At 42.5% G+C, this 26,074-nt stretch overlaps 1 protein-coding gene across 2 annotated transcripts in view; it reads left to right on the top strand.

Moving 5' to 3' along the window:
* The window catches only part of LOC137373080 (transmembrane anterior posterior transformation protein 1-like), a 189,203-nt gene that overhangs the window by 53,714 nt on the left and 109,415 nt on the right, over positions 1 to 26,074 (top strand). For both annotated transcript variants that reach the window (XM_068037933.1, XM_068037943.1), the window contains exons 5-7: positions 5,242 to 5,377; positions 7,942 to 8,039; positions 8,749 to 8,818. In XM_068037933.1, the coding sequence (XP_067894034.1) occupies positions 5,242 to 5,377; positions 7,942 to 8,039; positions 8,749 to 8,818 (304 nt within the window). The remainder of the gene's footprint in view (positions 1 to 5,241; positions 5,378 to 7,941; positions 8,040 to 8,748; positions 8,819 to 26,074) is intronic.

The following is a 26,074-nucleotide window of genomic DNA, read 5'->3' on the forward strand; positions in this document are numbered from 1 at the left end:
CTGTTGAGATGAGGATAAATAGACCAAGACCATATACAAGATGCATTGATATGCGACTAAGTAGTTTTAGTATTGAAAATTAAATGAGCAATATAATATGTGCTCTGTTCCTCCTTGTCCCTTCCTCTTTCCTTCCTTTTTAAGTGTCAGCTGTGGCTCATTTGGTAGTACTTTCACCTTTGAGTCAGAAGGTTGTGGGTTCAAGTTCCACTCTAGGACTTGAGCACAAAAATCTAGACTGACGCTCCAGTGCAGTACTAAGGGAGTGTTGCACTGCCAGAGGTGCCATCTTTCGGCTGAGGTGTCCTGGCCAATGTTTATTCCTCAGTCAACATCACAAAAGCAGATTATCTGGTCATTACCATATTTCTTTTTATGGGAGTTTGCTGTGTGCAAATTGGCTGCTGTTTCCTATATTACAACAGTGACTACTCTTTAGAAGCAATTCATTGGCTGTAAAAGGGTTTTGGGACATCAGGTGGTCATGAAAGGTACTATATAAATGCAAGACTTTCTTTCTCCCTCTCCCTCTCTCTCTCACACACGCATATGCTCTCATGCGTGCGCTCTCTCTACACAGCTTATAATACTGCCTATCTTTTTGTGTCATCGGCACACTTGGATATGTGGCTTTCTATCCCATTATCTGTCATTAGTAATACAGTGAATAGTTGAGACCCCAGTATAGATCCTTGCAGAACAGCACTAGTCACATCCTGCCTATTAGAGTACCTGCCCATTATACCTGCTCTGTCTCCAGGCACTCGGACAACTTCCTAACAAAGTCAATAATTTGTCTTCAATTTCATGAGAATCAACACTCTGAGGGACTTTATAAAATGCCGTCTGAAAGTCATACAAATAACATCCATAGACATTGTCCACTACAGCTGCCAGACCTGCTGAGTCTTTCAGCATTTTCTCTTTTTAGCCCGACCAATTACTTGGATCTCACACTTCAGTTTTCTTTCCATGGCTTTGTGACAAGTTTTGGACTGTACTTAGCTTCATCATAGAGCCACTGAGATGCTATATCTAAGTATTGTATGTTAAAAATAAGTAGTACTGAAAATGTAATATTACATGATCACTTGAGTAAAATGGGACTGGAACTAACACATGAGCTGATATACTCACGAAACACATTGAAATCTCAAACAATATCAGTCTTTCAGGTAAAAAGCACAGCACTGAGAATCTATGAATTTTCGAAGTGAGCAGGTGAATGGATATATCAGGGATTTCCTCCCCGATGCGAGCATGAGTTCACACTTAATTTCCCTCAGCTAAGGGGAATTATCCACCCCCATCCCTCCCCTTGCTCAACAAATTCTTGCTGCTTCTGCCCTGCTAGCTAGTAGCAGAGGCCAAATGAAATAATAGAAATGGTGAGAAGGAGTGGATGTCTAACAATAACTTGTATTTGCCTAGCACCTTTTAATGCAGTTATTACTCATTTCTCTCCTGATCCATCGTGGCCATAAGGGGTGCAATCGGAAATAAAAGCCTGAACTGTGCTAATTTTGTTGAGGTGAAGTTACATCCAGGTTTCTGTGCAAACCCGTTAGCATAATCCTGAACATAGAATCTTTCATGAATCGGCATAATTAAACGTGATAAATACTGGCATATGATCAATGGCGTCTCCTATGACTGAACTAAATTAATTTAAACTGAAAATGTGTTTAAATAATTGTTTCAGCTGAAGAAATAGGCCAATAAATAGTTTCAATTGACTGCTGGTCACAAGTCTTCTGTATGAAGGCCAGATCAATTGACTGAATTTGAACTCATTTAAACTTAATTTAAAGTCATTGTGGTATCAGTGTAAGAAATAGACTTAAGTGAAACTTCAACTGACTGTTGGTCAATAAACATGGATTAATGGGACCACAGGAATCTGTGCTGCTGAAATTCTAACTGCAATCCAGGACAAAGCAGGCCGCTTGATTGGCACCCCATCCACAAACGTTTATTCCTTCCGCCACCGACGCACAGTGGCAGCAGTGTGTACCATCTACAAGATGCACTGCAGCAGCACACCAAGGCTCCTTCAATAGCACCTTCCAAAATCGTGACCTCTACTACCTTGAAGGGCAAGGTCTGCAGATGCATGGGAACACCACCACCTGCAAGTTCCCCTGCAAGCCCCACACATCCTGACTTGGAAATATATCGCCGTTCCTTCGCTGTCGCTGGGTCAAAATCCTGGATCTCCCTTCTTAACAGCACTGTGGGTGTACCTACCCCACCCACATGGACTGCAGTGGTTCAAGAAGGCAGCTCACCACCACCTTCTCAGGGGCAATTAGGGAGGGGAAATAAATGCTGTCCTAGCCAGCGATGCCCACATCCCATGAACGATTAAGAAAAAATATGATGAATATCCTGGGATGGGTGGTCTAGGCAGAAACTCGCCAAGCCTACCTGGGGACATGGCTAGTTTTGTGGACGATGAGTGCTTTTGGCAAAATGACTTTCGAGTCAGCGAAAAGATCAAGTGCATAAGTGATTATCTTATATTTAAACTTGCACAATCTATCTTGGTAGATTCCGCATTGAGTGCAGTGATATCTGAGTGGAAAACTAGCAGAAACTCCAGGCCATGTTTCTTAATTTTCACAGCAAGTCTGTTGTGTAGCACCTCATTAAACACCACCTGGAATTCCATATATACAGCATCCACTACGTTCCCTTTTTACGTTCTGTAATCTTCTATGAAAAATACGATTAAATCAAGAACAACATGTTAATTGACAAATCCTTCTGACTCTCCCTGATATATATCAATGATTTGGATGTGGGTACCAAATGTAATATTTCCAAGTCCGCAGATGACACAAAACTAGGTGGGGATGTGTGTTGTGAGGAAGATGCAAAGCAGCTTCAAGGGGATTTGGACAGACTTAGTGAGTAGGCAAGAACATGGCAGATGGAATATAATATGGAAAAATGTGAGGTTATCCACTTTGGAGGAGGAACAGATGTGCAGAGTATTTCTTAAATGGTAAGAGATTATAAAGTGTAGATGTGCAAAGGGACCTGCGTGTCCTCGTCAATAAGTCACTGAGAGCTAGCATGCAGGTGCAGCAAGCAATTAGGAAGGCTAATGGTATGTTGGCCTTTATCGCAAGAGGATTTGAGTATAGGAGTAGCAAAGTCTTGCTTCAATTGTATAGAACCTTGGTTAGACCGCACCTGGTTTGCTGTGTGCAGTTTTGGTCCCCTTAGGAACGGGGCTAAAATGTGGCGAGTCGAAGAGACTTAGTAGTTGGCAGGAAAAAAGACAGAGGCGCAAGGGGAGAGCCAACTGTGCAACAGCCCCGACAAACAAATTTCTCTGCAGCACCTGTGGAAGAGCCTGTCACTCTAGAATTGGCCTTTCTAGCCACTCCAGGCGCTGCTTCACAAACCACTGACCACCTCCAGGCGCGTATCCATTGTCTCTCGAGATAAGGAGGCCCAAAAGAAGAAAGGCTATTATTTCCGTAGAGGGAATGCAACCAGTCTTCTTCCCGGGATAGCGGTACTGTCCTATAAAGAGTGATTGGGGAACCGGGCCTGTATTCTCTAGAGTTTTGAAGAATGCGAGGTGATCTCATTGAAACCTACAAAATACATAAAGGGATAGACAGGATTGATGCAAGTAAGATGTTTCCCCTGATTGGGGAATCTAGAACCAGGGGACACAATTTGAAAATAAGGGGGAAGCCACATAGGACCGAGATGAGGAGAAATTTCTTTATTCAGAGGGTTGTGAATCTTTGGAATTGTCTACGCCAGAGGGCTGTGGAAGCTCAGTCTTTGAGTATGTTTAAAGCAGAGATTGACAGATTTCTAAATACAAATTACAGAAAGGGATATGGGGATAATGTGGGAAAAAGGCATTGAAGTGGATGATCAGCCATGATCGTATTGAATGGCAGGGCAGGCTCGATGGGCTGAAAGGCCTACTCCTGTTGCTAACTCATGCCTTTCTAAGCATTCACTAATTAGATCCCTTAATATTGTTTCCATAATTGATCTGTAACCATGATGAGACTCAACTGCTTATGATTTCCTGGCTTATCAGTTTTCCTTTTCTTGAACCGATATGTAACATTTCCTGCCGTCTACTCATTTGGTGTGATTTCAATTTCTGAAATTTTTTTTTAAATTATGACTAGTCCCTTTTTTTCCTCCCTCAATATTCTGCAAGACATACATACAAACATAGGAATTAAGAGCAGGAGTGGGCCTCTCAGCCCTTCGAGCCTGCTCCGCCATTCAACAAGATCATGGCTGATCTGATTGTAATCTCAACTCCACATTCCCGCCTACCCCAATAACCTTTTACCCCTTTTTGAATAAAAGAGTTACATCAGCTATTTTCCAATCTAATGGAACCTTCCTCGAATCTGGGGAATTTTGGAAAATTTAAACCAATGCATTATCTATCTCACTAGCCACTTCTTTTAAGACCCTAGGATGAAGTCCATCAGGACCTGGGGACTTGTCAGACCCAGCTCCAACAATTTGCTCAGTACCGCTTCCCTGGTGATTGTAATTTTCTCGAGTTCCTCTCTCCTATCCATTTCTTGGTTTGCAGCTATTTTTGGGATGTTACTTGTATCCTCTATCCTTTCTACTTGCAGGCCCATTAATGTTCTCAACGCAGTGGCTCTTCCACATCCTGCTAAGTACTCTCCCTATATTTACTGTAGTCCTTTTTAAAAATAAAAACTAATTTTTGCTCTAAAGCATCCCCTTTTTATTCCAGAATGTATTGAACCTGTATCTTATCCATCCACGGAGAGAGAAGCAGAGTTAATGTTTCAGGTCTGTGACCTGTTCTGATGAAAGGTCACAGACCTGAAACATTATCTCTGCTTCTCTCTCCACAGGTGTTAACAGACCTCCTGAGTATTTACTGCACTTTGTTTTTATTTCAGATTTCCAGCATCTGCACTATTTTGCTTTTATTTACCTTCTCCATCTATTATTTGCATATCTCACTGCTGGTTTGTTGTTCAATTTTCAACCATTTAACCCGGACTTGGTGTCTGTTCATCCCATTGAAATGAGCTCGCATGCAGTTCGACATCGCTATAGCTTTTTATTAATATTTATAAAAATTGAAACCCTCAACAAAACCAATTCTGTGACAACTGTTTAATATAATATTGATTTTTGCACTGGATTTGGATAACTTTAAGGAATGTTCCATTGCTATTAATACAGTGGTCTGATTTTTTTCTGTAGGTAGCAGATCGCCTTTTTTCTTCCTTTGGGCAAGATATTTTGGATGCGCTGTATTGGACAGCTACCGAACCTAAAAAGAAGAAACGAGCTCATATTGGGGTGATACCTCACTTCTTCATGGCTGTGCTTTATGTCTGTATCCTTTGGCATAGATTTCTTAAAGCTTCTGGATTTATTGCTCTTTACTTCATTAACAACCAGAATTAATTTTAATGAAAAGTTTAGCATGCTAGATGCAATTATGTATACAATTTGTATACAATTGTATACAGATGTATACAATTTATTGAAAGCTGAACTTTGTACCTTTTTGCAAGCCTCACTTAGAAATATTCTTCTTTGGCCTCCTTATCTCGAGAGACAATGGGTAAACGCCTGGAGGTGGTCAGTGGTGTGTGGTGTGTGGAGCAGCGCCTGGAGTGGCTATAAAGGCCAATTCTAGAGTGACAGACTCTTCCACAGGTGCTGCAGAAAAATTTGTTTATCGGGGCTGTTACACAGTTGGCTCTCCCCTTGCGCCTCTGTCTTTTTTCCTGCCAACTGCTAAGTCTCTTTGACTTGCCACACTTTAGCCCCGCCTTTATGACTGCCCGCCAGCTCTGGCGAACACTGGCAACTGACTCCCACGACTTGTGATCAATGTCACAGGACTTCATGTCGCGTTTGCAGACGTCTTTAAAGCGGAGACATGGACGGCCGGTGGGTCTGAGACCAGTGACGAGCTCGCTGTACAATGTGTCTTTGGGGATCCTGCCATCTTCCATGCGGCTCACATGGCCAAGCCATCTCAAGCGCCGCTGACTCAGTAGTGTGCATAAGCTGGGGATGTTGGCCGCCTCGAGGACTTCTGTGTTGGAGATACGGTCCTGCCACCTGATGCCAAGTATTCTCCGGAGGCAGCGAAGATGGAATGAATTGAGACATCGCTCTTGGCTTACATACGTTGTCCTGGCCTCGCTGCCATAGAACAAGGTACTGAGGACACAGGCTTGATACACTCGGACTTTTGTGTTCCGTGTCAGTGCGCCATTTTCCCACACTCTCTTGGCCAGTCTGGACAAAGCAGTGGAAGCCTTTCCCATGCGCTTGTTGATTTCTGCATCGAGAGACAGGTTACTGGTGATAGTTGAGCCTAGGTAGGTGAACTCTTGAACCACTTCCAGAGCGTGGTCGCCAATATTGATGGTTGGAGCATTTCTGACGTCCTGCCCCATGATGTTCGTTTTCTTGAGGCTGATGGTTAGGCCAAATTCATTGCAGGCAGCCGTAAACCTGTCGGTGAGACTCTGCAGGCACTCTTCAGTGTGAGATATTATTATATTATTAGAAATATTATTACTCTGTTAAGTCATTTATTTTTTCGGTTCCAGAAAGGCACATGGGGGATTGTTGAATAGTTTTGAAGTATGATGTAAGTGAAACCTAATGCAATGCACAACTGTATCAAAGTGTGGGATGTGGGTTAACAGGATGCAGTGGCATGTGCAAAATTATATTGGACCATAATTTGCTGTCAAAATAAGTATAAGGCTAATGGTGCCTGCCGTTGTTTGTGTGCAAATACTACAGCAACTGCAAGCAAGGGGAGATGCATGGTTAAACTCAGAAATCCACAGTTTGCTGTTAGATGTACTGCTGCACCATTAACGATGTGAAAATGGCATCTTGTTGACTGGGTCACCATTGAAATGCATTGAATGGCATGAATTTACTATATTTGTTAAGTGGATACCAACTAAACTCACCACAGAAAGTTTAAATCTTGTCTATTCAGTCTAAGTACCCTTTTAACAATGTGATAAGTGTTGATCACTGCCAAGCAACCTCTTTGGCACTGGAATTTTTTTCATTTGTTCATGGGATGTGAGCATTGCTAGCAAGGCCAGCATTTGTTGCCCATTCCTAATAGCTGTTTAACTGTTAACTTTATATTTAATATTTTACATTTAATTATTACATGTGCGGAGTCTCATTCCGTCAGGCTTTAATTGTTGGAGATTTTAAAATTGTAAAATTTAAATCATTTTAAATTGTATGTCTTTTTAATCTCAATCAAAACTTTCTTTTTTATTTCTCCTTCTGTACCTGATTTTGCATTGAATTCATCCACTCTAATTTATAATTCCTCCTTCATCCTTGCGTTGCTAATTTCACAATGCTTCAATCTGATTGATTAAGGAGATAGGCAGTTGCTTTCCCTGGTCACTCAGGTGTTCAGCATCCCTCACTGCATCATTATCTGCTTGCACTTTTAGTAACTTGTGCAAAATATCATTGCAATTCAGCAAGCAAAGGCAAATCTAACTAACAGCAGACACTGTTACCCTGATAAAGTAAATTATGGCCCAATGATGCATGAAAAACTATACAAGCCTATTTTTCATAAGTTGAAATTCTGCTGAATACAATCTTATTTGCTAGAGCGTTAGTACATAAAATGAACAAGGTGTTACTTGGAGACGCCTTTGGGTCAAAAAGTTTTTTTTAATATATTTTAACCTTGTAACAAATTTATTACACTGTGTTGTAATATCAACTAGTATAGATAATTGCATGAACAAAAAATTATTTTTATAGTTAAGTAATCATTTCTGGCACAGACACAATGGGCCGAATGACGACCTCCTGTGTCGTAAATTTTTTATTTCCCTATGTTTTTGCTTTTTTGTTTTTGTTCTATCCTTAACAAATCTATTACAGTCCTGCATACAATTCTGGTCATGGTGCAAGCAACAACTTTGAATGTTGCTTTCAACTCCCACAACAAATCATTACTTACCATCATGATGTCGAACAATGTGAGTATTTTCGTGCCAAACGTTTTCACACATGGATTCCTGTATGATTTAAAAGCAATCTGATTTTCAATCTGAATTTTAAAAATAGATTTCAAATCTTATAAACATATATATTTTAACAGTAGTTGAAATACATAGATTTCAATTTTACAACCTTAGTAAAGTTTAGTATTATCATAAAATGATAGAGAACAGAAGGAGGCCATTTGATCAATTGTCTCTCTGCTGGCTGTTTGGTAGAGCTATTCAATTAATCCTGTGCCTCTGCTCTTTCCCCATAGCCCAGTAATTTTCTTTCCTTCAAGTATTTATCCATCTCTCTTTCGAATATTACTACCACCACCCTTTCAGGCAGTGCATTCCAGATCACAGCAACTTACTGTGTGCATAATGAATAAATGCTTCCTGATGTCACCTCTGGCTCTTTTGCTATTCTCCTTAAAAACCTGTATCCTCTGGTTACTAATCCTTCTGCCATTGGAAACTGTTTCTCCCCATTTACTCTATTAAAATCATGTGTAATTTTTAACACTTGACAATTGTGTTGTTCTTCTAGAGGGTTTTACTTTGATTTTCTCCCTCTTGTAGTATACTAATTTAAAAATGCAACATTGTCCCACAAATTGTATTCTCATTCAAAAGCAGTGAATGAATGTTATGCTATTTAATAGGCCCAAATTGTTTTTTAAATTTTTTTTTTCTTGAACAGTTTGTAGAAATAAAAGGAAGTGTTTTCAAGAAGTTTGAGAAGAACAATCTATTTCAGATGTCCAACAGTGGTATGTACAACCATAGATTTGGTTTGTTGCAAAATAATTTTTAGCTCCGTTTGAAAAATATTGTACCACTAATTTTATGAAATCGGGAACTATTTTTCAGACTTATTTCAAATTTGGGTGTAAAGTTTAGTGCCATTGACATTTTACTACATTAAAGGTGCTATATAAATACAAATACAAGTTTCTGCTTTGGGCACATTCAGGAAATTGAACCCAAAATACGCGTGAAGTTGTACTAGTTAGCTTATATTTCAAGTTTATGCTAACATTAATTTACTTAATTACAAACTTAAAATCTTCCATGAACCAGCACAATTGGGAAGTGTAATAGAATTTAATTGTTTCCTTTTCTCCTCTTTCCATTAAAATGTATTCCTTGATGCATTTAAGAGTACAGTTTTATTAATACAGGTTTGTTACCAAAGGTAAGGATTTTTATTAAGGGTGTCCAGTCCTCCACCTGTGAGTAACCGGATTTAAAATTGCTGAAAATGATAGAATCATAGAATAGTTAAAACACAGAAGGAGAACATTTGGCCTGTCATGTCCATGCTGGCTCCCCGCAAGAACAACTCAGCTAGTCCAACTCCCCTATCTTTTTCCTGTAGTCCTGCGATTTTTTTTTTTCTCTTCAGATAATTATCCAATTCCCTTTTTGAAAGCCATGATTAAACCTGACTCCACCACACACTCGAGCAGTGCATTCCAGATCCTAACCAGTCACTGCATAAAAAAGCTTTACCTCATGTCACCTTTGCTTCTTTTGCCATTCATCTTGAATTGATGTTTTCGGGTTCTTAGCCCATCTGCCAATGTAAACAGTTTCTCTCTCTCTACTGTGCCCAGACCCATCATGATTTTGAACATCTCTAAGAAATCTCCTCTTAACCTTCTCTGGAGAAGATGGGGCTTTTCTCCTTAATCTTGCCACGGGTGGCGCAGTGGTTAGCACCGCAGCCTCACAGCTCCAGCGAACCGGGTTCAATTCTGGGTACTGCCTGTGCGGAGTTTGCAAGTTCTCCCTGTGAACTGCGTGGGTTTTCGCCGGGTGCTCCGGTTTACTCCACGGCCAAAGACTTGCAGGTTGATAGGTAAATTGGCCATTATAAATTATCCCTAGTATAGGTAGGTGGTAGGGGAATATAGGGAAGGTGGGGATGTGGTAGGAATATGGGATTAGTATAGCGTTAGTATAAATGGGTGGTTGATGGTCGGCACAGACTCGGTGGGCCGAAGGGCCCTGTTTCAGTGCTGTATCTCTAAATAAAATAAATAAATAAATACGCCCCTCATCCCTGAAACCATTCTTGTCAATCTTTTCTGCGCCCTCTCTAATGCCTTCAAATCCTTCCTAAAGTGTTGTGCCCAGAATTGGACACAGGTCTCCAGTTGAGACCAAATCAGTGTTTTATAAATGTTCATCATAACTTCCTTGCTTTTGTACCCTGTGCCTCTATTTGTAAAACCCAGGATCCCATATGCATTATTACTCACTTTCTCAACCTGCCCTGCCACCTTCAACGAATTGTGCACATATACCCCCAGATTTCTCTGCTTCTGCACCCCCTTTAGAATTGTACCCTTTATTTTATATTGCTTTTCCTTGTTCTTCCTACCAAAATATATCACTTCACACTTCTCTGCATTAAATTACATCTGCCACTTGTCCAATAATACCACCAGCCTGTCTGCCCTCTTGGAGTCTATCACTATCTTTCTTCTCAGTTCTCAATACTTCCAAGCTTTGTACATCTGTAAATTTTGAAATTGTGCCCTGCATACTAAGTCTAGGCCATTAATATAGATCAAGAAAAGCAGTGGTCCTAGCACCGACACCTTCCTCCTGTCTGAAAAGCAATTGTTCGTCACTACTTTCTGTCTTCTGTCACTCAGCCAACTTCGTATCCCTTGCCACTGTCCCTTTTATTTCATGGGCTTTGACTTTGCTGACTAGCCTAATATATGGTACTTTATCAAACACCTTTTACAAATCCATGTACACAATATAACTGCATTACCCTCATCAACCTTCTCTGTTACCTCATCAAAAAACTCAATCAAGTTAGTTAAACACAATTTGTTTGCTTAATCCGCATTTGTCCAAGTGACAATTTTGTCCCAGATTATCATTTCTAAAAGCTTTCCCACCACCGAGGTTAAACTGACTAGCCTGTAGTTGCTGGTCTTATCCTTGCACCCTTTTTGGAATAAGGGTGCAACATTTGCAGTTCTCTAGTCCTCTGGTGCCACCCCTGTATCAAAGGAGGATTGGAAGATTAAAGTCAGTGCTTCGGCAATTTCAACCCTTGCTTCCTTCAGTATCTTTGGATGCATCTGATCCAGTCCTGGTGACTTTGCAACTAAGTACAGCCAGCTTTTCTAGTACCTCCTCTATCAATTTTTACACGAACACAAGAAATATGGCCCATCAAGCCTGCTCCACCATTCAGTACGATCATGGCTGATCTTGGGTTTCAATTCCACTTCCCTGCCCGCTCCCCATATCCCTTGATTCCCTGCGAGACCAGAAATCAATCTATCCCAGCCTTAAATGTTTTCAATGATGGAGCATCCACAACCCTCTGGGTAGAGAATTCTAATGATTCACAACCCTTTGAGTTTGGTCATTTCTCTTCATCTCAGTCCTGAATGATTGCCGCCTTATCCTGAGACTGTGTCCCCGTGTTCTAGGTTCCCTGACCAGCGGGAACAATCTCTCCGCTTCTACCCTATCAAGCCCTTTCAGGATATTGTATGTCTCAATTAGATCACCTCTCTTTCTTCTAAACTCCAGAGAATATAGGCCCAATTTACTCACCCTCTCATCATCGGATAACCCCCTCACCCCAGGGACCAATTTGGTAAATCTTCGCTGCACTGCCTCCAGTGCAAGTATATATTTTCTTAAATATGGAGACCATATTTTTAGCCCATCAAGTGCCCCAACTACCACCTCTTCCAATATGAAATTGGCAGCATCTTCCTTGCTAAAGACAGATGCAAAGTGCTCATTTAGTACTTCAGCCATGCCCTCTGCTTCCATGCATAAATCCAGTTTTTGGTCCCAAATTGAGCTCCCCCCTCCTTTTGCCACCCTTTTATTATTTTTTGCCTGTGGAAGACTTTTGTGTTAGCTGCCAATCTCTTCTCATACTCTCTCTTTACTTCTCTTAGTTTTTTCACTTGCCCTCTGATCTTTCTCTATTCAGCCTGGTTCTCACTTGTGCTATCAACCTGACATCTGTCATATGCATCTATTTTCTGCTACGTCTTGCTCTCTGTCTCTTTTGTCATCCAGGGATCCCTAGATTCCCCCTCTTGGGAATGTACCTTGACTATACCTGAATTATCTCCTGTTGAAAGGCAGCCCATTGTTCTGTACAGTTTGCCTGCCAATCTTTGATTCCAGTTTACCCAAGCCAGATCTGTTTTCATGTCACTGCTGACCCTCTAGCAATTATTTTTTTGAGTCTAGCTTGCTCCTTGTCCTTTTCCATAGCTCACCTAAACCTTATGATGCTATGTTCACCATCCACTAAATGTTCCTCTCCTGACATTTGATCCATCTCAATCCCTAGAACCAGATTCAGCAGTGCCTCATCCTTGGGCCAAAAACATACTGATTTAGAAAATTCTCCTGAACAAGCTTCAAAAACTCTTTCCCCTCTTTTCCCTTTACACTCGAGAGAGAGAGAGAGAGAGAGAGAGAGAGAGTGAGACCAGCGGGGAGCCTATAAGAGCGGCGGCAGAGTAAGAGAGCAAGTGAGACCAACGGGGAGCCTGTAAGAGCGGCGGGAGAGAGAGAGACCACCAGAAAGGGTATTGGTTCAAATTAGGAGCTAGGAAATTAAAAATATGCAGTTGGGGTAGTGTATCAATAAATGTTGTAATAAGAGTATAAGCACAGAGCTGGACTAGAGGTATTAATTAAAATTGTTAGTTTATACAGGGTACTAATTAGATTGTTTAAAAAGGGACTAGAGGGATTTTCTTTTGTTTAGATCATGGATGGGCAGCTGCCACCTGTTGCTTGCAATTCCTGCACCATGTGGGAACTTCAGGACACTTCATGTGTCCTGGGCGACCATGTGTATAGGAAGTGTCTCCAGCTGGTTCAGCTCAAGACTTCCGAGATTGAGGGGCAGCTGGAATCACTGCAGAGCATCAGGGAGCAGGAGAGTTTCCTGGACCATACATTCCAGGAGCTGGTCAGCCCACAGGCAATAGGAGTTCAGACTAGTAGATGGGTGGCCATCTGGAAGAGTAGGAAGAGGCAGTAAGTGCTGGAGTCTTCGGGGTGTGTGCCACTCTCAAAACGGTACTCAGCTTTTGGGGCTGCTGGGAGTGACAATACCTTGAAGGATTCCAGCCCAGACCACGGCACCAGTGGGCATGGGACTGCACAGGAGGGAGCAGCAACGTGCAGAAATGCAGTTGTTATAGGTGCCTCCATAATCGGGCACAGGCATTGCTGTAACTGTTATCGTGAGTCCCACATGGCGTGTTGTTTCCCTGGTGCCAGGGTAAAGGACATCACTGGGAGGGTGTAGGATATTCTGCAGGGGGAAGGGGGTGAGCCAGAAGTTGTGGTACTCATTGGTACCAATGACATAGTAGGGGCAGGTATATTGGTCCTACGGTCAGATTTTCAGGAGCTAGGGAGGAAGTTAAAGAGTAGGACCTTGAAAGTAATAATCTCTGGATTATTCCCAGTGCCACGTGCTAGTGAGAGTAGAAATAGGAAGATAGGGAGGATCAATGTGTGGCTTGAAGCAAAGTACAGGAGGGAGGGCTTCAGATTCTTGGGGCATTGGGACTGGTTTTGGGGCAGAAGGCACTTATTCAAAAGAGACAGGTTGCACCTCAACAGGATTGGGATCCATGTCCTTACAGGGAAATTCACTCGTGTGGTTCAGCGGTGGGGGGGGGGGTTTAAACTAAATTGGCAGGGGATGGGTACCAGCATATAGAAGTAGAAAAGAGTAATAAGGTGCATAATGTGAGAGCGTCAGACAGTACTAGAGAAGGGAGTAGTTCCATATTAGTGGGAGCGGACTGAGAAGGGCTACAAGGAATGCAAAGACAGGATTACAATGCATGCATGTAAATGCACAAAGTGTGGTGAATAAGGTTGGTGAGCTAAAAGCACAAATAACAGTATAGGAATATGATGTAGTGGCAATAACAGAAACATGGCTTGAAAATGGTGAGGACTGGATGCTTAGTATACAAGGATATAAAGTGTTCAGAAAAGATAGCGAAGGAGAAAAGTGGCAGTGCTGATTGGGGAAGACATTGTAGTGTTGGAAAGGGAGGATGTCCTCGAGGGGGCAAGGATAGAATCCATTTGATTAGAGTTGAGTTGCAAAAAGGGGGTATTCTATAGGCTTCCAAATAGTGCAAGAGAGATAGAGGAGAAAATCTGCAGGGAAATCAGAGATGTGCAAAAACTATAGAGTTGTGATATTGGGGGACGTTAATTACCCAAATATCGATTGGGATAATTTTAAAGCAAAGAATAAGGCGGGGGAGGACTTTCTGAAATGTGTTCTGGAAAACTTCCTTGTTCAGTATCTTCTCAGCCTAACTGGAAAGGAGGCATTGCTAGGTCTGGGGCTAGAAAACGAGGTGGGCCAAATGGACCAAGTTTCTGTTGGGGAAGAGTGACCAGTGTATCGTAAGGTTTAGACTAGTAATGCAGAAAAGCAAGGAGTGAAATAGGGTAGAATGTGATGCGAAGGGATCTTGCCAGGGTAGAATAGAAAAGACTGACAGAAAGAGCTGTATTGGAACAATAGGCTATCTTTAAGGAAGAGATGCTCCAGGTACAGGTTAGGTACATTCCAACAAGGGCAAAAGGTAAGGGAACCAAAAACAGGGCTCTTTGGATGGTGAGGGAGATAGAGATTATGATGAAATATAAAAAGAGGGTGTATGATGCATGTCAGGTGAATTATTCAAGTGAGAACCAGACGATATACAGTAAGTTGAGAGGGAAGGTGAAGAGGAAAATAAGACTGGCAAAGAGAGAATATGAAAATAGAATGGTAGTCAACATAAAAGGGAATCCAAAAATCTTCTACCGGCATGTCAATAGTAAGCGGGTAGTAATAGGTGGAGTGGGGCCTATTAAGGACAGAGAGGGTAATATATGCTTAGAAGTGCAAGGCCAATTTACTTAAAGAGTACTTTGTATCAGCATTCACTAAAGAAGTGGAATCTGACAAAATATCGGTAGAAGTAGAGATAGTAGAGGCAATGGAAAGTGTAAAAATTGAGAAGGGGTCAATACTAAAAAGGTTGGCTATGCTGAGGGGAGATCAGTCACCTAGTCCAGATGGCTTGCATCCCAGGTCGCTAAAGGAAGCGGGGATGGAGATAGCAGAAGGGTTTGTCATAGTCTTCCAATCTTTCCTGGATACAAGGGAGGTGCCGGAAGATTGGAGAGTGGCAAATACACCCTTATTCAAAAAAGGGTGTGAAGACAATCCTAGTAACTACAGGCCAGTTAATTTATCAGTGGTGGGTACGGTTTTAGGAACAATAACCAGGGAAAAAAATCAACAGACACTTGGAGAGGTTCAAGTTAATTAAGAATAGCCAGCACGGATTTGTAAAAGGCAGATCATGCTTAACTAATCTAGTTAAATTTATTGAAGTAAAGGCGAAGGTTGATGAAGGGAAGGCCGTGGATATTGTTTATATGGATTTTAGAACATTTTTGTTAAGGTACCCCATAAAATTGAGGTTCATGGAGTAGGAGGGTTAATTGGATAAAAGAAAATTGGCTTAAGGACAGAAAACAGTAAGTTGTGGTAAATGATTGTTTTTCAGACTGGAGGTTGGTAGAGAGTGGTGTTTCCCAAGCGTCAGTGCTGGGACCACTGCTTTTTTTGCTTTCTATAAATGACTTGGATCTTGGAATACAGAGTAGAATCTCAAAATTTGCCAATGACACCAAACTTGGAGGAGTGGCAAACAGTGAGGATGATATGAACCGCTTGCAACAGGACATAGATAGGCTAGCAGAATGGGCAAAGAGTTGGCAAATGGGATTTAATACTGACAAGTGTGAGGTGATGCATTTTGGCAGAAGGGGTAGGGAGAGGCAATGTATTCTTAATGGCATAGTTCTAAAGAGTGTGCAGGAACAAAGGGATCTGGGGTGCTTGTGCATCGATCTTTGAAGGTAGCAGGACATGTAGAAAGAGTGGTTAGTAAAGCACATGAGATCTTGGACTTCATAAATAGCAGCATTGAGTACAAAAGCAGGGAAGTAATGCAGAACCTTGACAAAGCTCTGCTTAGGCTCCAACTGGAGTATTGCATCCAGTTCTGGTCGCCACACTAGGAAGGATGTGAAGGTCCTTGAAAGAGTGCAGAGGAGGTTTGCCAGAATCGTTCCAGGGAATGGGGGATTTTAATTACAAGGTTAGGTTGGAAAAGCTGAGTTTGTTCTCAGAACAAAGGAGATTGAGGGGCGATTTAGTAGAGGTGTACAAAATTATGGCAGGCTTAGATAAGTTACACAAGGAAATTCACATTATCTGATGGTGCAAGGACTGGGGGACATAGATTGAAGGTTTTGGGCAAGAGGTGCAAGGGTAATATGAGGAAGAACTTTTTTATGCAACGAGTGGTAATGCCCTGGAACTCGCTGCCCACAAGTGGGGTGGAAGCAGAGGCAATCAATGACTTCAAGAGGAAATTGGATGGTCACTTGAAGTAGGTGAACTTGCAAAGTTAGGGGGATTGAGCGGGGGAGTGGGACTGACTGGATAGCTCCATGGAGAGCAGCATATACTCAATGGGCTGATTTGTTGTCTCCTATGCCGTAGATGATTATGACTCTATCCCAGTCTATGTTAGGAGAATTAATGTCCCCCATTATAATTACTCTGTAATTCTTGCAGCTGTCTGTAATTTCCTTGCAAATTTGTTCCTCTCTATCTTTCCTACTAGTTGCTGGCCTGTAGAATACACTCAGTAGTATAATATTCCGATTGTTTCTTAGAGTCATAGAGTCATACAGCACAGAAACAGGCCCTTCGTCCCATTGTGTCTGTGCTGGCCATCAAGTACCTAACTATTCTAGTCCCATTTTCCAGCACTTGGACCGTAGCCTTTTATGCGATGGCGTTTCAAGTGCTCATCCAAATACTTCTTAAATGTTGTGAGGGTTCCTACCTGTACCACCACTTCAGGCAATGTATTCCATATTCCAACGACCCTCTGGTGAAAAAGTTTTCCTCAAATCCCCTCTAAACCTCCCGTCCCTTACCTTAAATCTGTGCCCCCTGGTTATTGACTCTTCCGCTAAGGGAAAAAGTCTCTTCCTATCTAACCTGTCAATGCCCCTCATAATTTTGTATACCTCAATCATGTCCCCCCTCATCCTTCTCTGTTCTAAGGAAAACAACTCTAGCCTTTTCAATTTCTCTTCATAGCTGTAATGCTCCAGCCCAGGCAACATCCTGGTGAATCTCCTCTGCACCCTCTCCAGTGCAATCACATCCTACCTATAGTGTGGTGCCCAGAACTGTACACAGTACTCCAGCTGTGGCCTAACTAGCATTTTATACAGCTCCATCATAACCTCCCTGCTCTTATATTCTATGCCTCGGCTAATAAAGGCAAGTATCCCATATGCCTTCCTAACCACCTTCTCTACCTGTGCTGCTGCCTTCAGTGATCTATGGACAAGTACAACAAGGTCCCTCTGACCGCTGTGGCTCTAACCGAATAGATTCTGTGCTTGACCCCTTTAGTACATCCTCTTTCTAACACTGTAATATCATTCTTATCAATACTGCTGTCCTAATGTCTTTCCTTTCCTATCTTTCCTGAACACCTTGTAGCCAGAAATATTTAGTACCCTGCCCTTTTTTTGAGCTGGGTCTCATTGCCACAACATCTTGTTCCCTTGTGTCTGACTGTGCCTACAGTGCACCAACCTTATTTACCACGCTCTGTACATTCACATACATGCTGTTTAAACTCATTTTGACCTTATTGCAGTCCCTCTTACTTTGTCCCCACCTAATGCCTTACTATTTCTTACTCTAGTGCTGTCTGTCTCTCCCAATCCTTTGTGCACCTTGTTTCTCCTTTCTAATGTTACATCCTGGTTCCCATTCCCAGCAAAGTTAATTTAAAGCCTTCCCAATAGCACTAGCATACTGCCCCACAATGACATTAGTCCTGGCTCTGTTAAGTCTGGCCTGCACACGTTCTACCTCCCCCAGAACCAGTTCCAATATCCCAAGGTATAACCCTCCCTCCCGCACCATCTCTCCAACCATGCATTCAATTGTTCTATCCTCCAAGTTCTGTACTCACTAGCCTATGGCACCAAGAGTATTCTGGAGATTACTACTTTTGAGGTCCTGCTTGCTAGTCTCCATCTTAGCTGCCTAATATCTGCCTACAGTACCTCATCCCTCTTTTTACGTTTGTCGTTAGTGTTGATATGGACTACGACTGCTGGCTGTTCATTCTCTCCCCTCAGAGTGCTCTGCAACCACTCGGTGACATCCTTGACCCTGGATTCACGTTACTGTGGCTGCAGAAACGTCTGTCTGTTCCCTATCACTATTGCTTTTCCAGTCTTCCTCCTACCCTCCTGTACAGCTGAGCCAGCAATGGTGCCATGGACTAGGCACTGGCTACACTTCTCAGATGAACCATCACTCTCACTAGTATTCAGAGCTGAATACTGGTTGGAGAAAGTGAAATGTATTCGACTCCTGCACTACCTGACTTTAAAAAAAACTATACTGAACCATTTAATAGTTTCATTGGTGTGCACAAGATAGTTTCTTAGTAAACTAAGTATTTTTTGAAAGGGAAACACTTTTAAAATGTCATAGAGCGATACAGCACTGAAACAGGCCCTTCGGCCCACCGAGTCTGTGCCAACCAACAACCACCCATTTGTACTAATCCTATATTCCCTACCACATCCCCACCATTTTCCTACCACCTATCTACACTAGGGGCAATTTACAATGGCCAATTTACCTATCGACCTGCAAGTCTTTGGCTGCGGGAGGAAACCGGAGCACCCGGCGGAAACCCACGCGGTCACAGGGAGAACTTGCAAACTCCGCAGTGGCAGTACCCAGAACCGAACCCAGGTCGCTGGAGCTGTGAGGCTGCGGTGCTAACCACTGCGCCACTGTGCCACCTTCACTGTCGCTGCATCAAAATCCTGGAACTCCCTTCCTAACAGTGCTGTTGGTGTACCTACATCCCAAGGACAGCGGCGGTTCAAGAAGTTCTGAAGAAGAGTCACTGATCTGAAACGTTGACTCTGCTTCTCTCTCCACAGATGCTGCCGGACCTGCTGAGTATTTCCAGCATTTCTTGTTTTTATTTAAGATTTTTTGAGTTGGTTTACAGTTTTTTAAAAAACAGTCCCTGCATCTCCTTTCCTCCCTTTTTCTGTGTGTGTCTCAGTTTGTGACTCTGTGTCACAACTGCCAGAATTATAATACTTACATTTTCCAGTTATCAACAAAGCAGGGGTTCTAACCTCGGGCAAACTTTATAACGATGGCCTGGATTCTGTGGTAATAGGAATGTTGAGCCCTTATCAACTTTCAGCGTCTGCACATGTGCAGTTAAATGCAGAAATCAGGAAGTTGTTGTCTGAGTTGTCCTGCTGTTCCAAAGCTTCACGCCCAGAGACTTAGCATTCACAAGACATACAACAGCGTGAAGTTGCTGTACGTTTCCCAGAGATACCCACTAAACTGGCCAGAAAAAGTTAGGGCTTGTCCATTCAAGTGGACGCGATTTTTTTTCAATTTGGCATGGCAAGTCTTAAATACTGTCAAACAACCACTCTGGCACTGAAAATTTACTTCTATTAGTGTGGAGTCTCATTTCTTGAGATTTTAATTATTGTTGGAGATTTAAAAAAAAAATCAAATCAAGATTTAAAATTTTTTTTTCTGTCTCTTGGGATTTTTTTATTCGTTCATGTGGGCATCGCTGACTAGGCCAGCATTTATTGCCCATCCCTAATTACCCTTGAGAAGTTGGTGGTGAGCTGCCTTCTTGAACCGCCGCAGTCCTTGGGATGTAGGTACACCAACAGTACTGTTAGGAAGGGAGTTCCAGGATTTTGATGCAGCGACAGTGAAGGAAGTGTCTCATTGTCTGAATCCCATCTTTCTTTTACTCTTCCACTTTGTTCTTCACCCGCTTCCCTTTCCCTGCCACTGTACTTGCTTAATACCTGTTAATCTCTCATTTCCAGTTCTCATGAAAGGTCATCAACCTGAAATGTTAACTTTGTTTCTGTGTCCATAGATGCTGCCTGACCTGAGTGTTTCCAGCATTTTCTGCTTTTATTTCTTTCGCTTTCCTTATTCCGCTTCCTGTACATAATTGAATGAAATATTGTAATTTACAGTTCAGGGTTTATACTCTGCATGTCTCGGTAAAGATTCTTCAATCTGATTTGAGAAAATGTACTGTTGCTTGCCCTGCTCACACAGGTCCTAGATCCCCTGTAGGCTGCTGCACTATTTTGGCGCTCTCATTATCATTACTTACGGTGCAAAAGCCCTCAGAAAGTCTGTGACCAAGTGGAAATGTAATGAATGGTGTGTGCTGTCTGTTTGCCGCTGACCGCAAAATCCGGATAATTAACTTGTCACTTTTTGTCATATATGTTGTGCCTGACTTGTTGAATGTTTCCAGCATGTTCTGCTTTTGTTACAAGTGACAAAGAGCCTTTTAGTTTGCCTGAAAAGCTTTCACAATTCAATTCATTGCTTATTATTGAAAGCAAATTTAATGAACAACTGCCTATATATCAGCATCTGTATGCATGACTCTGTGGGCTGGATTTTGTGCTCCCCCAGGCGTCGACTATTTAAACGAGCAGCTCCGTGACATGTGAGCTGCCATTTATTTTGCCCATTGCCAAAATCCGCGTCGGGCACATAAAATCCAGCCCTGTATGTGTGACTCCTTTAAAAAAAAAATCAGTTTGTATAGACTGAATAAGACTTGAAATTTAATTCTGAAAAACAGCCAAATATCGTTAGAGACTGTAAAGAAACATTAGGTCAGTTAGACTAGCTAAATGTACGATGGGAAATTGTGCATGCCGTACGTTTTCAGACCGTTTGTTGAACTAACGGAGCCCATAGACTAGGGCAAAATATCAAGTTCAGGCTTTGGAAGAGGCTGTTTCATGTAAGAGCTTCAGAGGGTCAATTTTGTAATGTTATTGGCTCAGATTTCAGATAAAGATTTCAGTTACTGAGGAAAAGAAGTATTTTTTGGAAAAATGTTTTTACATAGAATTTACTACATGTAAACAGGCCATTTAGCACAACCGTTGAATGATCTTGGTTCTTGTAAATTTCTTTTGTTGGTATGTCCTCCTGACTGGTGATTCAGAATTAGTCATTTTCATAAGTAGTTATCAACTTCTAATTTGGCTGTTTTCTGTCTGCTTACCTTGCTTTTAATATGTTATCAAATGCCACAGTTCTAATTTCCTGCTGTTTACTTTGAGCCAAGTATGACAATGAAAACATGATGACAGGATCCAGGTGTGGCGAACAGAAAGTGTGACTGGCTAGAAGACTTTTAATATATTACTAGAGGATCTCCCATGGCATTGCTGACAGCAAGTTAGAGTTTGGCTTATCTATTGATTTTGTATTTATGTTACTGATTCTCAGCGTCATAGAATTTTCCAGCACAGGAACAGGCTCTTCGGCCCATCGTGTCAGTGCCGGCCATCAAGCACCTATCTATTCAAATCCCATTTTCCAGCACTTGGCCCGTAGCCTTGTATGCAATGGCGTTTCAAGTGCTCATCTAAATACTTCTTAAATGTTGTGAGGGTTCCTAACTCTACCACCCCTTCAGGCAGTGTGCTCAAGATTCCAACCACCCTCTGGGTGAAAAAAGTTTTCCTCAAATCCCCTTTGAATCTCCTGCCCCTTGCCATAAATCTATGCCCCCTGGTTATTGACACCTCTGCTAAGGGAAAATGTTTCTCCTATCTATGCCCCTCATAATTTTGTATACCCTCAATCGGATCCCCCCTCAGCCTTCTCTGCTCTAAGGAAAACAAGTCTAACCTATCCAGTCTGTCTTCATAGCTGAAATGCTCCAGCCCAGGCAACATCCTGGTGAATCTCCTCTGCACCCTCTCCAGTGCAATCACATCCTTCCCATAGTATGGCGACCAGAACTGTACACAGTACGCCAGCTGTAGCTTAACTAGAGTTTTATACAGCTCCATCATAACCTCCCTGCTCTTATATTCTATGCCTCGGTGAATAAAGGCAAGTATCCCATATTCCTTCCTAACCACCTTATCTACCTATGCTGCTGCTTTCAGTGATCTATGGACAATGCAGCAAGGTCCCGCTGACCCTCTGTACGTCCTAGGGTTCTACCATCTATTGTATATTTCCTTGCCTTCTTAGTCCTCACAAAGTGCATCACCTCACACTTCTCAGGATTAAATTCCATTTTCCACTGCTCTGCCCATCTTTCCAGCCCATCTATATCGTCCTGTAATCTAAGGCTTTCCTCCTCACTATTTATGACACCACGAATTTTCGTCTCAGCTGCAAACTTACTGACCATACCTTCTATATTCACGTCTAAATCATTAATGTACACTACAAACATTAAGGGTCCCAGCACCGATCCTTGCGGTGCACCACTGGTCACAGGCTTCCAATCGCAAAAACAACCCTCGACCATCACCCTCTGCTTCCTGCCACTAAGCCAATTAGGATCCAATTTGCCAAATTGCCCTGGGTCCCATGGGCTCTTACCTTCTTAACCAATCTCCCATGCGGGACCTTACCAAAAGCTTTACTAAAGTCCATGTAGACTACATCAACTGCTTTACCCTCATCAACAGACCTAGTTACCGCCTCGAAAAATTCATTCACATTTGTTAGATATGATCTCCCCCTGACAAAGCCATGCTGACTATCCTTGATTAATCCCTGCCTCTCCAAGTGGAGATTAATCCTGTCATTCAGAAATTTTTCCAATACTTTCCCTACCACTGATGTTAGACTCATTGGCCTGTAATCACCTGGTTTATCCCTGCTACCCTTCTTGAATAATGGTACCACATTCATTGTCCTCCAGTCCTCTGGCACCTCTCCTGTGGCCAGAGAGGATTTGAAAATTCGTGTCAGAGCCCCTGCAATCTCCTCCCTTGCCTCACATAACAGCCTGGGATACATCTCATCTGGGCCTGGGGATTTATCCACTTTTAAACCCGCTAAAACCACTAATACTTCCTCCCTTTCAAAGCTAATTTGATCAAGTATATCACAAGCCCCCTACCTGATCTCTACACCTCCATCATTCTTCTCCATAGTGAACACAGATGAAAAATAATAATTTAAAACCTCACCTATGTCCTCCGGCTCCATGCACACATTGCCACTTTGGTTCCCTACGCTTTCCCTGGTTATCCTCTTGCCCTTAATATACTTATAAAACGCTTTGGGATTTTCCTTTATCTTGCCCGCCAGTGTTTTTTCATGCCCCCTCTTCGCTCTCCTAATTACTTTTTAAAATATCCTCCCTACACTTTCTATACTCTTCTTGGGCTCCGCTGTTTTCAGCCCTCTGAATCTGCCATAAGCCTCCTTTTTTTTCCTTATCCAATCCTCTATATCCCTTGACATCCAGGGTTCCCTGGACTTGTTGGACCTACCCTTCACCTTTACGGGAACATGTTGTCCCTGAACTCTCACTATTTCATTTTTGAATGACTCCCACTGGTCTGATGTACACTTTCCTACAAGTAGCTGCTCCCAGTCCACTTTGGCCATATCCTGTTTTATCATATTGAAATTGGCCTTCCCCAATTCAGTACCTTTATTTCTGGTCCATCTTTGTCCTTTTCCATAACTACCTTAAATCTTACAGAGTTATGGTCACTATCCCCAAAATGCTCCCCCATTGACACTTCTACCACTTGTCTGGCTTCATTCCCTAAGATTAGGTCCAGTACCGCCCCTTCTCTTGTAGGATTTTGTACGTGCTGGCTCAAAAAGCTCTCCTATGTGCACTTTAAGAATTCCGCCCCCTTTAAGCCTTTTGCACGAAGACTATCCCAGTTAATGTTGGGGAAGTTGAAATCCCCTACTCTTATTACCCAATTACTTTTACACCTCTCTGAGATTTGCCTACATATCTGCTCCTCTATCTCTCCCTGACTGTTTGGATGCCTTTAGTATTCTCCCAGCAAAGTGATTGCTCCCTTTTTGTTTTTATGTTCTACCCATATGGCCTCATTTGTTCTCTTTGTTCTTTATTTCCTCTGCCTTATCTGTTGCCTGTACTTTACCGTCTGTTCTTGTTTACTGCTCATCATTGATCTCTAGTGATGACTCTTGTCTGGTTGCTTTGTGTTTGTCTCTAATCTCTGTGTGGTATGTGGTTGTCCTCTGAACTCCACATGATTTCCAAATTTACTTGACTGCCAAACATGTGCATTTGAGGTATCTGAAAGTTTCAAAAATGAAAGACTGTTTCCCAGCTTAGAGCTGGATATGGACTTTTTTTTAAAGTGCTAAGAATGTAATTTTGAGAGCTTATAGGCAGAAGAAAATTAAGACATGAAGAGGTTTGGAGGGTAGGTGGCCTGAGTACTGATGGAGGTCTGCAATGGCAGTGCAGTTGGGACGCGGAACAAGTGGGTGATTGGAGGCTGACTAGTTAAAGTTTGAAGACCAAAAATAGTCTGTCATATAGGTTCTGTGGAGAAAGAAAAGGGAAGGCAGCAAAAGAGAATAGTGGGAAGCTGGAGCCTGACCTGTTGGTAGGGTTGCTGGATGTCCTAGGCCCAAGTTGGTGGGGGTGTTGATGTGAGTGGTGGAGATGTCTGGCACTGACAGGCAAGGGCAGGATTTGCTGGTGTGGTTGGGAGGGGGAAATGCACAGCTACCTATATGCCAGGCACTTGAATAGTGGTGGAACTGAATCTTGGCTTGGAAAGAAGCAGCCAAAGATATAGGCGGCTAAGACCAAAGTCTTGAAAGTAGCAAATCTGGAGCTCTTGCTCAGGCAGTTGACAGCAGCAGTATGGGAGATGGACAATGAAACAACTGACTTGGGAGGACAGTGGTTACATGTGAAGAGCCATTCAACCATAAGCAGTGCAATTACAAAAGTAACAACATGTATTTATATAATGCCTTGAAGATAGTAAAATGTCCCAAGGTGCTACACAGGTGCATTATCAATTGACACCGAGCCACATAAGATACTCGGGCCAATGACCAAAAGCTTGGTCAAAAAGGTAGGTTTTAAGGAGTGTCTTAAAGGAGGAAAGAGAGGAAGAGGGGTGGAGAGGTTTAGGCAGGAAATTCCAGAGCTTAGGGTCTTGGCAGCTGAAGGCTGGTAGAGTGATGAAAATCAGGGATGCTCAAGAGGCCAGAATTGAAGCAGAGCAGATATCTTGGAGGGTTGTAGTGCTAGAGGTGATTACAGAGATGGGGAGGGACAAGGCCGTGGAGGAGTTTGGCGCAGTGGTTAGCACTGCAGCCTCACAGCTCCAGCGACCCGGGTTCAGTTCTGGGTACTGCCTGTGTGGAGTTTGCAAGTTCTCCCTGTGTCTGCGTGGGTTTCCTCCGGGTGCTCCGGTTTTCTCCCACATGCCAAAGACTTGCAGGTTAATAGGTTAATTGGCCATTATAAATTGCCCCTAGTATAGGTAGGTGGTAGGGGAATATAGGGACAGGGGAGGATGTGGTAGGAATATGGGATTAGTGTAGGATTAGTATAAATGGGTGGTTAATGGTCGGCACAGACTCGGTGGGCCGAAGGGCCTGTTTCAGTGCTGTATCTCTAAATCTAAAACGAGGATGAGAATTTTAAAATTGAGTCTTTGCTTAACCGGGAGCCAGTGTAGATCAGTGAGTACAGGGGTGATGGGTGAATGGGACTTGGTGTGAGTTAGGGCATGGACAGCAGAGTTTTGGATGACCTCAAGCTTATGGAGGGTAGAATGTGGGAGGCCGGCCAGCAGTGTATTGAAATAGTCAAGTATGGAGATAACTAAGGCATGAATGAGAGTTTCAGCAGCAAATGAGCTGAGGTGGAGGTGGGCGATATTACAGATGTGGAAATGAGCAATCTTAATGATGGCACGAATATGTGGTCGGAAGCTCATCTCAGGGTCAAATATGACAGGTTATGAACAGTCTGGTTCCGCCTCAGACAGTAAGTGGAAACCTAGAGTTGAAG

This window comes from Heterodontus francisci, chromosome 1 (assembly GCF_036365525.1).
Source record: "Heterodontus francisci isolate sHetFra1 chromosome 1, sHetFra1.hap1, whole genome shotgun sequence".
In the NCBI taxonomy this organism is placed as follows: domain Eukaryota; kingdom Metazoa; phylum Chordata; class Chondrichthyes; order Heterodontiformes; family Heterodontidae; genus Heterodontus; species Heterodontus francisci.